Here is a 17,399-nt window from a genome sequence, read left to right as displayed (position 1 = left end):
TATGAGGCGATGTGAAAAGTTGAAATAAATTGTCTACGCCAGTGTGCTGAGCAATAAAAATTAATCAATAAATTGCTTCAGGTGCCATTCCTCTTTTTGCTATATTTATACTTTCTCGCAATGAACATACGTTCAAGGGTCGTACTAAAGATTCGTTTTATTGACATCAACTTTGCAGCTATCTGTGGAGCTGATGCTCTAGCAAAGAGGGGGTCTGCTGTTGTCCAACTATCAAATGAGCTAGTCTCATTCAATGCAATAAAATTATATATCAGGAAAAAAATCAAGGGATGCTTTTTGGTAAGACCTAAAAGCTAGAAGCAACCACAAAGTTTGGTTAATAAACCGTGATTTTGTCCCGTCAGCACCAAGGACAGAGTCAGTAGCCATGCTTCGACTTTTAACTGGCCATGACTGTTTCTCAAAGCATCTTCACCGTTTGAGGATTGTCGAGTGTCCCAATTGTCCTCTTTGTAATTCAAACCAAGAAATTGATATTCGCCACCTGCACACTTGCACGCAGCTTTCCAGACGTAGCCTGTGCGACCGTTATTGAGAAGCAAGAGAGCGTATCGGCAGCTAAATGTCTCATTTCATTGTTCCCTGTTCTGTGTATTGTGAGGCTTTGAAAAGTACAGCTCCTACTCTGACAATGTTTACCTCTGTTTCGGAAAATAGAGAGGGAGTAACTGGCGCTAAGTCGAGTTGAGAAACTTTCTTAGTGGTTTTTCGAAATATTCCAACTAAAATCGTCGTGCAATAACATGTCTATTTTTCACGAAACTCCCTTAAAACAGGTAAACACAGTCAAGGTCACAGCTCAAATAACCAGAGCTGCGCTATATTGTGTTTGTTTTTGCTATTTTGTTCTTTGTAACTTTTCTTGCTGCCAGACATTGGAAATAAAAACTTTGCAGCTATTCGCTTGAAATGGTACCACTGGACTAATTCTCGTGTTCTCTCGTTTCCAGAACCTGCCGAGATCTCCGTGGACTCGGTGGAGGCTCTCGACTCCCGGACGGCCCTGCTCCGGTGGAGCCTCGAGTACAAGGGCAACCTGCCCATCAAGCGCTACCACCTGCAGATGAAGAACTACAGCACGGCCGGGGGGTCGGCCGACTGGCTCGACATGGACGACAAGATTCCGGCCAACGCAACCAGCTACACCGTGAGGTACCTGGCACCGGCGGTCACCTACGGATTCCAGCTTGCGGCCGTCAACGAGGCCGGACACAGCAACTGGGAGGCCAAGAACCTCACCATGCCTGCAGATGGTAAGTACAGTCTGTGCCCATAACCATTCCCACAATATCTTCACCCAGATTTTCGCTTTCTGATTCTGCTAATGGGGTCGTTTCCAAAATTTTAAAAGTATTTTTTTTTCTGAAAGAGCATGCTTAAAAAACATGGGATCCGACCATTTTTTAAATAATTTGAAAAAGTTTATTATTTAAAAAAAAAAAAAAACTTTATTCGGTGCGCTTTTATTGTTTACGCTTTTACCGATGACATCACAAGCGAAGAAATGCCATTCCGTGTTGCCATTCACAGGGCAAAATATTTAATTCGCATCTTTACTCACGTGTATTGGCGACGATAGGGTTGATAGCAAGCGTAGAGCGCAATTTTCATTCGCTTCTTGATTATTATAACGTGGAAACGCGATAGAAAGATACGCCAAAGAGCATCATTTGTGACGTCACCAAGACCGCGTCTTGTTTGAAAAATCGGACATTTTAAAAAAATAATTAAAAAATAACTATTGGGAAAATGAAAGTATTTTCTGGGTCAATGTTATCTTTTGTGCTTATTCTATCAATTTCAGTGACAAAAAGTACTACTTTTGACTGAAGGAAACAACCACATTGCTTTTGCGTTCCCCGCAACATTAGGTTCCCCGGGACATTACATTTTCTTCTGTCCACTAACATCGCATTTGCATATCAGACGAAATCATAGTCTTTCACTCAATAAAAACATACTAATCGCCCTTTCGCAACATCATACCCGCATCAGACTTAATCAATTTTCAGTGTTTTGGCTAAAGAAGGCTTCACGTTTCAAGCCGTTGACTAATATATATATTTTATCTATTTTCAATAGTAAGGGGAGTCAGTACCCTAAATACTTTCAAAAATTCGATTTTTTGATTTTTATATATTTTGAAACTCCATTTCAATACCTTTTTAATGATACAAACATCTTGAACGTGCTCATATTAGAAGTAAGTTAAAATAAGCTTTTAAAAATGTAAAACCTATTTCGATGAGGTATGATTTTCCCCTTTAAATTGCAATATCTCGAAATGGTACTTTTTAAACTAAATGTTCCTTTTTCTCAGAAACTAAATTGTGTTACGGTTTGAAATTTTTACCACCTATTCCATACATCTAACTGCATATACTGAAGTACACTTTTTCTCATATTCGAAAATTATTTTTTAATAGATCTGATTTTGTGTGGCAAAATGGTATTTTTTGAAACAAATACAGTGACTTACACATTAGAATTTTTTACAAAAAAACTAAGCTTTCTTTCTGTAAAATTTTACTTCAGTATAGAGAACAGAGTCTACTTAAGGTACAGAAAAAAATTCATACTTGTATCTTTAATAGATTTTCAGAAAAAGGTACATGAACCTGTGCAAATTAACATTGACGGTATAGGGGGTTTAATGTCGTTTAAATTTAGTTTGTTTTTCTACACTTCAACACGTTATGCTCTGTTAAGTAACAACTCTCTAATAGCGTATTATGTTTTATTGTATTATTGTAAATATTTTATGCATTGTTTTCGTCAACTTTATTACATATCGTCGCCTCAGAGCAACAGTAGGATATCTTAGTGTTATTCCTGGCATTGAATGTCTTACTGTTGCTCTGAGGCGACGATATATTGATGATAAATTACCAGAATTTTCGTCAATAGCAAATCAAAATTGTAACTGATAATAATGTAATTTTTTATATATTTAAATAAAGTTCCTCAGAGATCCACTTGCTAAGATTTATCTGAGCATTTGAAACCGAGAAAACCGAGCAATTGGTAGGTGCGGGTGGTCTCTGAGGTTGTCAAGTGTCAAATGTGGAATTTGGCAAACGTTCAGTTCGGACGAGTCTATCTAAATGAGGGAGAGTATAAACATTTGATGCCCGCGGTTCGCTCATTTTGATGTGACTCTGATTAATTTAAAGGTAACACACATCCAGTGGTGTTCCCATAGGGTATACTCCATTTTTGCCTTATACTCTCAAACATTTTTTAGACATATGGATGCTTCACTTGCCAAATCGATTAACTCCATAAAACCAAAAGTCGAGAAAAGTGATGAAGAAGATAGTGTTATCCAATAGGAGTGAATGGGCCCTCGTGATACATTTTCTGCCATCGCAGGATCAGAAATGTACTGAACCGAATGTTTAACAAAAATTAACATTCTAAGCATTGATTACGAGCATTAAAGCAGAAATGAGGATTTTTTTTTTTAAGTTGAGTTAATCGATTTGGCAACTGAGGCATCCATATAGCGTGTACCCTCAAGCTTTAAAAATTTTCATATTATGACCTATTATGCATACGATCGCACACACTTATTTTGCGTATCTGATTACTGGGAGTATACCCTCAGAAAAATGGGTTTGATACATCACTGCACACATCAGAAAAAGCTGGCATCCCAAAAAACTAACAGATGCGTCTATTTCCACCTATAAACCAAATTAGCCTGTCCACCTCATCGGTGGTCAGACAATATACAGGGTGTCCCAAAAGGTCGTTTACAAACTAGGCATTCTGGTCAGCCATATCATGATGAACAAGATTTACGTAGTAACATACGTTCGCATGCCCAATGCTGGCGCACTACGCACACCAAGTCAGGCACTAACGGATGCAGAACATGTCGCATATTTATTACACAAAGACGATGTTACACAACATTTTAGCTTTCAAGGAAGGCTTATAGCTGTTGTTGAAATTTGCTGCCTGTAACTGTCAGACACCGTCGCAACAAACGAAGTACCGACCGTCGTAATAACGATCCATTCTGACAAGATTTCTCTGATCTCTGCGTTGTCGTTGCAACGTGATTATGAGAGTTGGCAGGACTCAAATTTTAGCAACTGCTTTAAGCTTTCCTAAAAGACTAAAATGTTGTATAAAACCGTCTTTGCATAAAAGATATGTGACATGTTGTGCATCCGTTAGTGTCTGACTTTGTGTGCATGGAGTGCGCCAGCATTGCGTTTGCGAACACATGTTCCTATGTAAATCTTGTTCATCATGATATGACAGACCAGCATGTTAAGTTTGTAAACGACCTTTTGAGACACCCTGTAGTTATTTATTTATTTATTTTCAATGACAAGTGTTTAGACTACATAGTTTCAATGTCGGCTGGGTGTCGTGGTGCTAAGGCGTTGTCCTTCTACGTCTTATTTCCGAGTTGTTGACCCATGTCGAATGATTAGGTGACAGATTCCCTGGGTACTCGTTTGACATTAAATACCCTTGGTAAAATTAAATCTCTAGTGCGATTTCGCATTGAATAGATCTCAGGTGCCTCTATCTGGTGGAAACTGGGCGTCAGCATTATCCGTGCCATTGACCTTAATGGTAGCCTTTGAAAGATCGGGTAGCATATCGGGGGTCGTACTAAGTCTGCAAAGGTTAAGGCACCAAACACAGCCCTGTTAGAAAGAAAGGAAACAAACTTGATTTCAATGAAAATACAAAAACGTTAAAATACAGTAAATATTAATGGCAGTAGATCTATGTATTAAAATGAATTACAGACGTTTCTAGCCACGCAGTATCTCTTCCAAATCGGAATTATGTTGCCAAACGCTGTATTACTTCCAAGTTAAAAACATCTTCTTTATAAAATATTTCACAGACAAAATTGCCCTTTATCCAGTTCTTTGACATAGAAACCAAGACTATTAAAAGCAGTTCATTCACATCGAGGAAAGACAATATGAAATGCATTTCATTTATTCATTGCTGCATTCATTTTTCCTATAATACACATTAATTTATTATTTTTAAAAGCCCCGAGGTGATCTATAAAAGCGTAATTAATATTTTTTCCCGTATGAATACGAATGAGCTATAATTGCGATTTTATTTTTCTAACGTTCATTTTGACTTAAAAACTATACTGTAATTATCTTAGCTTTGTGTCTAATACTTAGAAACTTGGATAATTTTAACAAAATGTTTCGCTTCCCCAACTCAAAAACTCTTGCTTAATGAAACTTAACGGCGCTAATATGAAGATTCTAAAAACCTATTTATCTTGGTAAACAAAACGCTTTTTTTCGCACAAAAAAACAACGCATTATGCGAAATGCTGTTTCAAAGTAAAAAGCAATTTCATTGTCCAAAACTATTTCGTTCCAAAATATTTATTTTAAAAAAAGCATAGTTAACTTCTCATTAACATCTTTTTTTCTTTTCTCTTTTCATAGAAGAGATTTTGGTAAATGAAATACAAAGGTAACAGACTACTTTCTACCTTTGTTTCAAGATAATGGTGAACTTCTTAATTATAATGCGAAAAACAGGAAATAGGTTTTAGTTGTTTTTCTTAACCATTTTAGCCAATAATTTAATAACTTTTGTCAAGGGGAATATTAGTTGAGCATAACCCAAATTTCTGACACAAGTACTTATGACGTTGTTTATTTTTGATAATATGTGTACTATCAAAAGATGCGTATTGAAATGCACCAGTTTAAATATATGATATTAATTATTAAAATGGTTTATCCCCAGTTTCGGCGACATTTAAAACTTCCTCTCCCCCCCCCCCTTAAATGTATCAAAAGGTATGATTGAAACGGAAAAATAAGAAAGAGAGAGAGAGGGAGAAAATTTCGTGTCGAAGAACCTCGAGGGGCGCCATTAAATTACCTCAGATCAACATTTTGCCATAACTATTACAACTAATTCGTTGTTAGACTCTTGGCATGCTGCGATCAGCTGATGTTGGTTTAATTAACGCATTTTGATCCTCTGTTTCGAAAATCGTTTGATTTTTGCGAAATTTACGGCATAAAGTTATTTTCATTACGGAAACTTGGAGACATCTCATGCTAGGAAGGTACTAGTTTCAAATCTTTAACGATAGCCTATTACAAATTATTTAAGCTTAGTAGCTGAACATCAAATAACCAGGAACAGAACGGTCTTCAAAAAAACTTTTTTGTTATAACAATACGTTTTAACAATTGCAAGGAGCGGAGAAACATTTCCAGCTCAAATAAACAGAAAACTTTTTTCTTGCATATGTCATTGAAGCGTTGAGTTTTTAATGACAAAGAGTTACGTGCATGAAATTTTCTAAAATAGTCATTACTTTCAAATACATATGAACTGTTCTATCAACTTAAACAGCTGATGTGTGCATCACATGACTTCATTTTACTCCAATTTAATGTCATTTTCCCATTATTGGCAATTTTAATGTGATTCAATAGTTTGCTCTCTAAATATCACCAACAGTGGCCAAATCGATACCAGATTTAAAAATAAAAATAAAAAAATCGCCAAGTTGGCGACAAATCTTGGCGACCAAAAGACTGGCGATATATCGCCAAGTGTCCGCCAAATTATAACACCACTTGAGTTTACATCGAAATTAACAATGATTTCCCTCCAAAAAGGGGCAAAAGACCCCCTTAGAAACACCCGAATGCAACCAAGTGGGAAAGTGCACAACTAGACCCCACTAGGAGTCCAAATACCAAATTTAAATTTTCTAGGACATACCGTTTTTGAGTTATGCGAGATACGTACACACATACACACATGCGCACATACATACGTACTTACAGACGTCACGAGAAAACTCGTTGTAATTAACTCGGAGATCGTCAAAATGGATATTTTGGGTGTCTGTACGTTCTTAGGCATATATCCACGTGTGGACGAGTCGAAAAAAAAATCCAACATTCATTCGGGGGTGAGCAAAATAGAAATTAAGGCCAATTTTCGAGTGAACATTTTTTCGCGAATACAATACACACTAAAAACGCTTTTTACTTCCTTTTCCTTTTTTAGCCTACTTTCCCAGTAAAAGTCAGAAAAAGAAGAAAAAAGCATGAAAGAAGGCTTAATGCATCTTAAAAATATCCCGAAAAACAAAAAAATGTCAAAAATGATTAAAATGATTAAATAAATATCGAAAAATTAAAAATTGGAAAGTAGGGTATTGAGATGGGGAAAAATGTCTGTCGGTCTGTCTGTCTGTCTGTCGGTCTGTCTGTCTGTCTGTCGGTCTGTCTGTCTGTCGGTCTGTCTGTCGGTCTGTCTGTCTGTCCCCCCCCCTAAAAACTTTTGAATGAATAGTCCGATTCGAACAAACTTTTTTTTGTTCGAAAGATCTCGGCAAGGACACCTCATTCCCATATTTCGCTTTTTGGTTTGAACTATTTTTTGTTCAATTTTGAACAGTTCATAAAAACTTAACATTAGCTCCTACGGGGAAATTCAAGGCAATTCCGAACTGTGAGGCGAATTTGCTTCAAACAAACTTTGTAGGAAAAAGCTTTTGATGAAAAACTTGTATATAAAATATCTTTTTGATTTGAACAATTTTCTGTTCAATTTTGAACAGTTCAAATCCCTTAACATTAGCGCCTACGGGGAAACTGAAAGTCAATGTAGATTCCGTACTTGAAGGCGGATTTACTTCAAACAAATTTTGTTGGAAATAGCTCTTGACGCCGAATTCCAGACTCCGACTTCGAGAATTTAGGGGCACCTGAATCCGAATCCGACTCCTGTGCCCGACAATTAATCGGACTCCGACTCCCCGACTTCGACTATGACTTCCTAGCTTTGGCAAAAATTTATACACGGACAAATGACTGACTCCGATTCTTGGATATTCGACTCCGACTCCTTCATCCCAAAATAAGATTGACTCCGACTCCGACGCTATGGTTTTAACTGTGAAATAATTATTGTTGATGTGATTTGATTTTATTTTAACGCTAAAGTTTTTATTTAGGTATTCAGTTTTCGGTGAATAAACTCGAAGTCATTTATGTTTCTACATAAAGATACGCGCAGACGATTTTTTTTTTTTTTTTTTTTTTTTTTTTGACAATGAAAAGTATTTCTTTACGTTGACATTTTATTGTTTTTATTTATCTTGATAAGTGCATTAATTCATTTAAAAAATTATTTTTGGCAACAGGGGAAAAAGAAACGATTTTTTTTTTATAGGATGTATTTATTTTAATGAGCTTATTAATTTTTATTATTTTTTTTCGTTTTGAAAGCTGTTGAAGAATTTTTTTTTAATGGAAAAAAGTGTATTAGCTGCTTTGTTTAAAATTTGCTGCTATTTTATTTGTTCGTTTTGTTTTTTTTTTTTTTTTTTTCTTTTTTTTACGCATCTAATTTTTTTAGATGAGTGAGGAATATTTTATTCCTAGAAAGTAGCTTAAAATATTGGAAAAATATGTTTGAAACAATTTGCGATTTTAGCTATTTTGAGAACATTGATCAGGTACTAGAAAGTAGTATGGGTATACGGGAAAGTAGGCTCGTCTAGTTCTAGACAGAACCTCTTGTTGTAAAAGGAAGTAAAAAGCGTTTTTAGTGTTTTAGTATTGCCTTATATTCGCCGAAATCAACTCAATGTCATTTTTGCTAAAGAAAAGCAAGTAAAACTGATATGGCTCTTCCTAGGAAAAAAAAGTATTCTTCTGGATTAGTTTCAAGCATGCTGCTGTTCTTTTCCACCAAAAACACAGCACACTGTAAAGCTTCCTGTTGACTGACCTAACTGAGTTGAGCTACTGAATTGAGAATCTGAATTGAACATCGTTTATTTATTTTAATGAAAAATAGACATTAAATTGTGCTCCCTAAAGTATAGGAATGCGGGGCAAAGTGAAATGGTGAAATATTTACTATGTTTGACAAAATTTTAGCTTTGTACACATATAGTTTATTCCAGCCAGGAAGAAGTTACTTCCGAAGATCAAAGCATATTATAATACAAGCCGTTTCCAGAAATTCACACTAATATTGCAATATTTTTTTCAAAGTCGAAAATCACTTTTGTCATTATAAATATTAACTTCTTGTTATTAACATTTTAAAACATAAATGAGTTTTACGCATATTCGGAGCAAAATTTATTAATTCAATATTAAGCTTTTTTATTTTAAAATAGTGGTACCCGCACGGCTTTGCCCGTAATAGAAAAATTAAAAGGTCTTTTGGTTCGCCTGTATATTTACAAATAATGTATGGTGAATTTTCTCGCCAATTGGCTTGTACCCATGTTACGGTTCCACGTTATGATAATTTCGTAATTTACTCGCCCATCTTATGATATTTTTGTTTTTAAAGTTGGAATAGAAAAAGAACTACATCGAATTTTCGAAAAATCGCTTCGAGCTGCACACCCCCATGGTACAAACTAACTTTGTGCCAAATTTCATGAAAATTGCCCGAACGGTCTAGGCGCTATGCGCGTCACAGAGATCCAGGCATCCAGACATCCTCCGGACAGAGAGACTTTCAGCTTTATTATTAGTAAAGATTTTTTGTGCAATTAGTCCAGTGCAGTGGACAGGACAAAGTGAAATAGTTCATTTCATTTAATTATTCAATAATTTATTAAATCACTTACGAATTAATTGATTAATTCATTAAGTTACATTTATTCATTTAATAAATATTTATTCATTCATTAGCTTATTTTTTTATTCATTCACTATTGTATGCACTTATTTATATTTTCTCATACATTAAATTATTTATTTATTTATTCTTTTTTTTTTAATTTTTTATTCATTTATTTATTTATTCTTTTCTTGATCCATTTTCTATTCATTTATTCATTCATTTTTTTTTTACTCATTCAATTGATCAAGAATATATCAAGTAATAAAATAGAAGGTAAGTATTAGAAAAATATTTTATTTTTGACTTGGATTCATGAAAAAGAGAAAATTGTCCTTTTTTTTAAGTAAAAATTTATCTGCCAAAAATAAAAATGTTTCAATACAAGTTTTATTACAAAATACATTGTTCCTTCAATATGTACTTTATTTTTAAAATAAATTAGCAATTTGTTCATTTTGATAAAGGTAATTTATCTTAACAATTTCACTTTGCCTAACATTACCCCTCTACTTTAAATGCCTTTTGTTGTGACTTTTTTACAACGTAACGCTTATTGCAGTGAAAACGCATTTCCGTTATGGCATTTCCTTTTCTCGTCTTGGTATAGATCAGAAGTTTCAGAAACTTATTGACTTCTTGTCTCGTGAACCACCCGCTCATTTTTTTTCTAGTTTTAGACCCTTTCCTAAGCGGTACTCTAAAAGAAATCACGTTCTGTGTTTTATTTATATTTGAGCTTTAGAACAGTGAAACGGAAAGTAAGGTTTTGTCCAAGAAGCAGTTCTAAAACTTTCAGTCGAAGACAAAAGGCATAGAAATATCATGTGGCAACTTCAAAATTTAATTTTAAAGCAAAATTATTCATTCGCCTCCCCCCCCCCCTTTAAAAAAATCATTCGGATAGCGAACAAAATTTCACTTGATTCTTCAACATTCCTCGTCTGTCTGCGAGAATTTAATTCTGAAAACTTATGAATTATTTTCAAAATCCTGATACAACATATACAATTTCAAAAAAAAAAACTCTGCGTTAGGTTTTTTTTTCGAACATTAAATTCAAAAGTATTCTTTTTCCATTGAACCAATAAAATAAAAAATAAGACATCCACCAAAGCAAAATTTCTTAAAATCAAATGCGTTATTTCAGAGCAACATGATACTACTTATTTGAAACGCGGGAAAATTCCAACCAAAAAAAAAAAAAATCCCCACCTCAATTCGAGCTGAAGCCTTCAAGGGATAAATCCCTCTCGTCGCTCAAAGAAAAATCCCTTTCAATGAAAGGCTTTAACGCACGATGACGTCGCTAAGGCTTTGAATAGCATGAAAAGAACCGGCCGAAGTCTTTAATCACGAGGCCGCTCTCTTATTCAGTCGCCAGGATTTCTTATTTTCTCTGATAAGATAGTGCGAGGGAAGCATTTCGGTTGCCTTGTTAGCAGCAGTCCCTTTTCCTACAGAGCGGGGATACTCAAACGTGGCAATATCATTTCTGTGGGGGAGTTCGAAAAAGGCGGTTTTGTTAGTAATGAGGGTCGAAAAGGGCAAGAATAAAGTGCACAATGGCTAACAACAATGTAGGCAACAAATATCTTTCTGTAGTGATTTGATGAAAATAGGAATATGTTAGTGAATTTTTAAGAAATTATGTGTTTATTTCTAAAAAAAACCATGCATGTAAAAGTTGATGTAGGTAACGTACCCATATTAGGGCTTCAGAGTTAAAGAAAAAATGACTGACTCTGGCTCTGAATACGACTACGGAAATTTTAGAACCTTCGACTTCGACTCTTTTACTTCAAAATCAATCCGACTCCACAAGCATTGCCAGAGTTGCGGACTTTGAAAGGGCCAACTTCGACTCCGGCTCTTAAAATTTTAAACCTTTAACTCCCTACTCCGACTCCTTTACCAAAGACTGATTCCACAAGAACTGGTAGAGTTGAGGACTTTGAAATGACCAAATCCCAATCTAGGAATTTAAAACTTTTGACTCCCTATTCCGACTGCTTTACCTTAGGATAAGTCAGACTCCGCTTCTCCAGAATCAGACTCTGACTTCATAAGCACTGGTGGAGTTGAGGACTTTGAAATGACTGACTCCGAATCTTGGAATTTAAAACCTTCGACTCCAGACTCTGACTCCTTTACTCCAAAACCGGTACGACTCAGACTTCACAAGTAACTGAAAGAGTTTCGGACTTTCAAATGATCGACTCTGGCTCAGACAGTTTTGAACCTTTGACTCCCGAATCCGACTCCTTTACCTTAGGATAAGTCAGACTCCGCTTCTCCAGAATCAGTCCGACTCTGACTCCACAAGAACTGGTAGAGTTGCAGATTTTTTAATGACCGACTCTGACTCTTGGAATTTTAAATCGTTGACTCCCAATTCTGAGTCCTTTACCCCAAAATCGGTTGGACTCAGACTCCAAAAGTAACTGACAGAGTTTCGGACTTTCAAATGATCGACTCTGGCTCAGACAGTTTTGAACCTTTGACTCCCGAATCCGACTCCTTTACCTTAGGATAGGTTAGACTCCGCTTCTCCAGAATCAGTCCGACTCTGACTCCACAAGAACTGGTAGAGTTGCAGATTTTTAATGACCGACTCTGACTCTTGGAATTTTAAATCGTTGACTCCCAATTCTGAGTCCTTTACCCCAAAATCGGTTGGACTCAGACTCCAAAAGTAACTGACAGAGTTTCGGACTTTCAAATGATCGACTCTGAGTCAGAAAATTTTGAACCTTTGACTCCTGACTCCGAATTTACCCCAGATTAAGTCCGACTCCACTACTCCAAAATCAGCTCGACTCTGACTCCACAAGCACTGGTAGAGTTGCAGATTTTGAAATGATCGACTCCGAATCTTGGAACTTTAAACCATTGACTCCCGACTGCGACTTCCTACTCCAAAGTCACTCCGACTCCATAAGTACGGACAGAGCTGCGGACTTTGAAATGACAGACTCCAACTCCGGCTATAGGAATTTAAAACCTTTGACTCATGACTCCGACTCCTTAACTCCAAAATCAGTCAGCCTCCATCTCTTGAAAAATCCAGACTTAGACTCCTCTACTCCAGAATCAGTCCGAATCGGACTCTTGGAATTTTAAACATTTGACTCCGGACTCCGACTTTTCAACTCCAAAAGCAGTCCGACTCTATAACTCCGCTACTCCAAAATCAATCTGATTCCAACTCCGCTACTCCAAAATCAGTCCGACTCCGACCCCCACTCCTCAGCCCTGGTTATTCAGGGTAACTTAGATTTATTCCTGTCAACTTTTCGTTACTTCAAATTTTTAAGTATATTTTAACTGTAAAAAGAAAACGAGCTAGCTCAGTGCTGCACTCATTCAGCAAGGTTATAAAATATCTTTTCTGCTCTCAATTTTACAAAAAAAAAAAAGTTGGCAATATTGTGCACAACACATTGCATCGTTCAATCATTCTGAAGTGACGGTTTAGAAGTTATTTTTTAAGTTTTTGAAAGTGCTCTTCTTCCTTTGTAATATTCAATGTAATATTTCAAAGCAAAGACATCTTGTGATGGTATGAAGTATAAAGGGGAAGTTTAGGAACGTTTACAAATTTTATTTTTCTGCGTGTTGTTCTATTTTAATTGTAGTAATTTATTTTGCATTCCATTTTTGACCTGTGTCAAACTGACCGTTTGTGGTAGAATATCGAAAACCCAGACTGACAATTTATTTTACATAGATTCATTAATTATCATTTCATAGTTTTGAATAACTAGATAGCTTTTCTTCCGATTTTTGCTAAAGATACAATGAAACTGTTGAAATGTTCAAGTGAAGCAGTCTTAAATTGAAAAATGTCGTTCATGTTATGGATTCATCAGTCTGCAATAGTCAACGACCGAGTTGGAGGCAAATGTTCTCTCATTGAATTTTTGAAACTACAGAAAAAAAAATGGTAGCTAGTATTAAACCAGCGAGCTAACAGTTTGTTTGTAATCTGAACTTCTATGAGAGAGGAACAACTCATTTTAAATGGGTTTCAATTATCATTCCTTGGTTTCGGATAACTATATTTTATCTTTAGAGTTTATTGAAAAATGCAATGAAACTAATTAAAAGGGGTCTAAGGACCTTTAACCTTCAAAATTTTCGACTTTCCGGAAAAAATATATGTTATGCATATTTCAGTTCTGAACAATTTGATACCTTATTTATTACCATACGCCAAAAACTTTTCAAGTTATTGTAAAAATGCGTAAACTTTTCCCATAGAGATTTATGTTAACAGCAGCTGTTAAAGCCCCTTTTTCTCAGGTGCCGGTTTCTTCGGTTTTCTCGTTTTGCGCGCATGATATCTCAAAAAGTTTCTTATATATTTCCGTAATACTTTTCATACTTGTTTGTCTGGTTTATATTTATGACCTGAACCTAAATTTGTTTATTTTTTTAAAAATTATTTATTCATTTTTTGAAATTTTACAAGTCATAATCAAAAATTTCCAACATTTTGGGCAAAAAAATATATTTTTTTTAATATTACCTTTCATTTTTAGTTAAAATTTAGGTTCAGATCATAAATATATACCAGACAAACATGTATAAAAAGTTTTACGGAAATATATAAGAAACTTTTTGAGATATCATGCGCGCAAAACGAGAAAACCGAAGAAACCGGCACCTGAGAAAAAGGGGCTTTAACAGCTGCTGTTAACATAAATCTCTATGGGAAAAGTTTACGCATTTTTACGATAACTTGAAAAGTTTTTGGCGTATGGTAAAAAATAAGGTATCAAATTGTTCAGAATCAAATCATGCATAACATATATTTTTTCCAGAAAGTCGAAAATTTTGAAGGTTAAGGGTCCTTAGAGTTAAATTTGACTGGAGCAATTTAAAATTGAGAGTCACTCTGATTAACTGTACTCAAGGAAGAACGTTTTATAAAAAGTGCTCTTCACAGTAAAAAGTATGAATAAGTGTTTGTTTGAAACAATAGTAGAATATTTTCCCTTTTTTTCTTGGGCCAAGTAAAGAACAGAACATTTTTCTGATGAATTACCTTCCATTTGCTTACTAAAAATATTTTTTAACAAATCAAGTTACAGTACTTATAAACAACGTATTAATAAGTGAACAGATAATGAAACAATAAATAAATCAATAAAAGAATTAATATTGAGAAAAAATAAATGAGTGAATGAAATTGTGAATGAATAAGAAATTAAGTTAATGAATTAATTAATAAGTATGAAGGAATGTTAATGAAATCGTTAGTAAATGAATACATAAGTGATTTAGTAAGTTATTGAATAAGTAAACAAAAATTAACTATTTCATTTTACCCACGTGGCTTATTGAACAATAGACGTAAAATACAAATAAGCTTAATATTAAATAGGTAAATACTGCACCGAATATTAGAAGATCTCAATTCATTCTTAAAAGGTTATTAACAAGAACTTTAACATTTTGTAATTAAAAAAATATTTTTGACTCACAACAAAATATTGCAATACTAGTATCAATTTTAGTAAAATTACATGCTTTTATCTTCAGAGATAACTTTCCCTGACTGGAATAAATAGCATGCTTTATTACATAGTTAAAACATTACCAGATAGATGGCGCTAATAATAGGTTAAATTCAGTAAATTACCGCCCATTAGCCAGGGCTAAAGCAGAAATACGTAAAATACACCGCCAGCTCAGTCATTTCCAGCCGAGGACTACAGTTTCGTGCTGTTAGCACTCATCAGCCCGGCATAGGAAAGTGACTGAGCTGGAGATGGAAAACACCTTAAGGAAGCCAAGAGTGCGAAACAAACTGGTAGCTAATATAGAATTAGCAGACCAGACGAGTGACCGAAGCAATAGTTCGGTTCAACTCGAAGATTGAACGCAAGGCAAGGTATATTCAGTAAATTACCGCCTATTAGCCAGGGCTAAAGCAGAAATACGTGAAACACACCGCCAGCTCAGTCCTCGGCTGGAAATGACTGAGCTGGCAGTGTATTTCACGAATAGGTTAAATATTTCACCATTTCACTTTGCCTCACCCTGTTTAAATCCCATTTTAGGATCATGTATTGTTTAATTGCTGTATTAATAGCCATATATTGGCTAATTACTAGATCAGAAAGTAATTTTTAATTTGGTACGTTCCTGTTTAGGTTGTGCTTTACTTAGATTTTCTACGTGTTTTAATTTGTTATCTGATGTTCAGATCTAGTAATGATCCAAAGGATCCCTTAGTTGATCTACTTGTGGCACGACGTTATTGGTACCATTTTGGCTTACTACAAATAAAAGCAAGTGGCACACTTAAAAATGGACATAGTTACATTTTTGACGGTTGTACTTCTTGAATATTTAATAACATTGAAAAAAAACAGCCATTTTTCGTAATAAATTTGCATGACTAAGTGGCTCAATTTAGAGAAAAGGGGCATTATAAATGTCTGCATATTCATTACTAGAACTTAGAGGGGGTTAAGATTAAATTATTTTTTAAAGGTAAGGGTATACTTTTATAATTTTAAGTATTAATAATGAAGTATGGATGTTCGGGTAATGATGGATCTTATAAGCAGTAAATTACCACCCTTGGCTAAGACAGAAGTACATGAAATATACCGACATCCCAATTATGACATGCAGAGACTGCAGTTTCGTCTTTTTTACGGGCTCATCACTCTGAAATAGTTATTAACCGTGCTGGAGGCAGATGTTCTCTCATTGAAGCTGGGATTACAAACAAACTCGTGGCTCGCTGGTACGTTAAAGTAATTTTAGCTACCAGATTGAAGTTAATCTCAACTTCTATAAGAATATCTTTGCTTCCAGATCGTTAATTTATAGTATACCTTGCTTTAAAAAAATTTAATCTTAACCTTCTTTAAACTATAGTAATAGGAATAATAGTTCCAATAATCCCATCCCCTAAATTAAGCCACTCATTGGTGCATATTTGTTATAAAAAAGAAGAAGAAAAAAAATATTAATTTGAATTTTTGGCATCTTGAATTCAAATTATATTTTTCGCAATCACGAGCGTGTGTGTATGTATGCGCGTGTGTGTTTGTGTAGGCGCATGTGTGTGGGTGCGTGTATGTGTGAGTGTATGTATGCATGTAAGTGCATGTTGTGTATACAGTGCTGTGCGTGTAGGCGTTCGTGTGCGTGTGTGTGTGTACGTGTAAGCGTTCGTGTGTGTGTGTGTGTACGTGTAAGCGTTCGTGTGTGTGTGTGTGTGTATGTAGGCATGTGTGTTTGTGTCTGTGTGCAGGCTTGAGTGTGTGTATGTCTGCGTGTAGGAGTGTGTGTATGTGTAGCTGTGTGTGTATAGGTGTGTGAGTTTGTAGGTGTGTGTATGTATGTGTGTGTGTGTGTGTAGGGTATGGACGCAACCTGGAGACGGTTTTCGCAAGAGGAGCAGCATCGTGAGGCCGCCGGTCGACGGCGATGCTGCAGAGGGTGCTGGCGGGAAAATAAAATCAGCGTAACATAAAAAAAACAGTCAAATGAGAACAATAAGCAATCGTGATTGCTCTAAAAAAAGCTGTTTTTATTCAATGTACTAGACTATCTGTATACTGCAAATTATCTGGTAACAAAATACATGAAAGAGTGTACTATATTAAACGTAACATAATGTCCTTAAGGGGCCGCTATTGCTATATTAACATTAAATATTTTTTTATGAATTATTTTATTAAACAAATGCAAGTATTGATATTTTTCATAAAAGTATATATGAACATTGC

General features: G+C 35.2%; 1 protein-coding gene across 1 annotated transcript in view; it reads left to right on the top strand.

The window, feature by feature from the left end:
• Window positions 1–290: 290 nt before the first annotated feature.
• Window positions 291–17,399, top strand: part of LOC129225066 (tyrosine-protein phosphatase 69D-like) — a 331,748-nt gene continuing 314,639 nt past the window's right edge. Inside the window, exons 1-2 of the mRNA XM_054859614.1 lie at window positions 291–300; window positions 972–1,274. Of these exons, the coding sequence (XP_054715589.1) occupies window positions 291–300; window positions 972–1,274 (313 nt within the window). The remainder of the gene's footprint in view (window positions 301–971; window positions 1,275–17,399) is intronic.

This window comes from Uloborus diversus, chromosome 6, assembly GCF_026930045.1.
Source record: "Uloborus diversus isolate 005 chromosome 6, Udiv.v.3.1, whole genome shotgun sequence".
In the NCBI taxonomy this organism is placed as follows: Eukaryota; Metazoa; Arthropoda; class Arachnida; order Araneae; family Uloboridae; genus Uloborus; species Uloborus diversus.
This window is presented reverse-complemented; position numbering and strand designations above follow the sequence as displayed.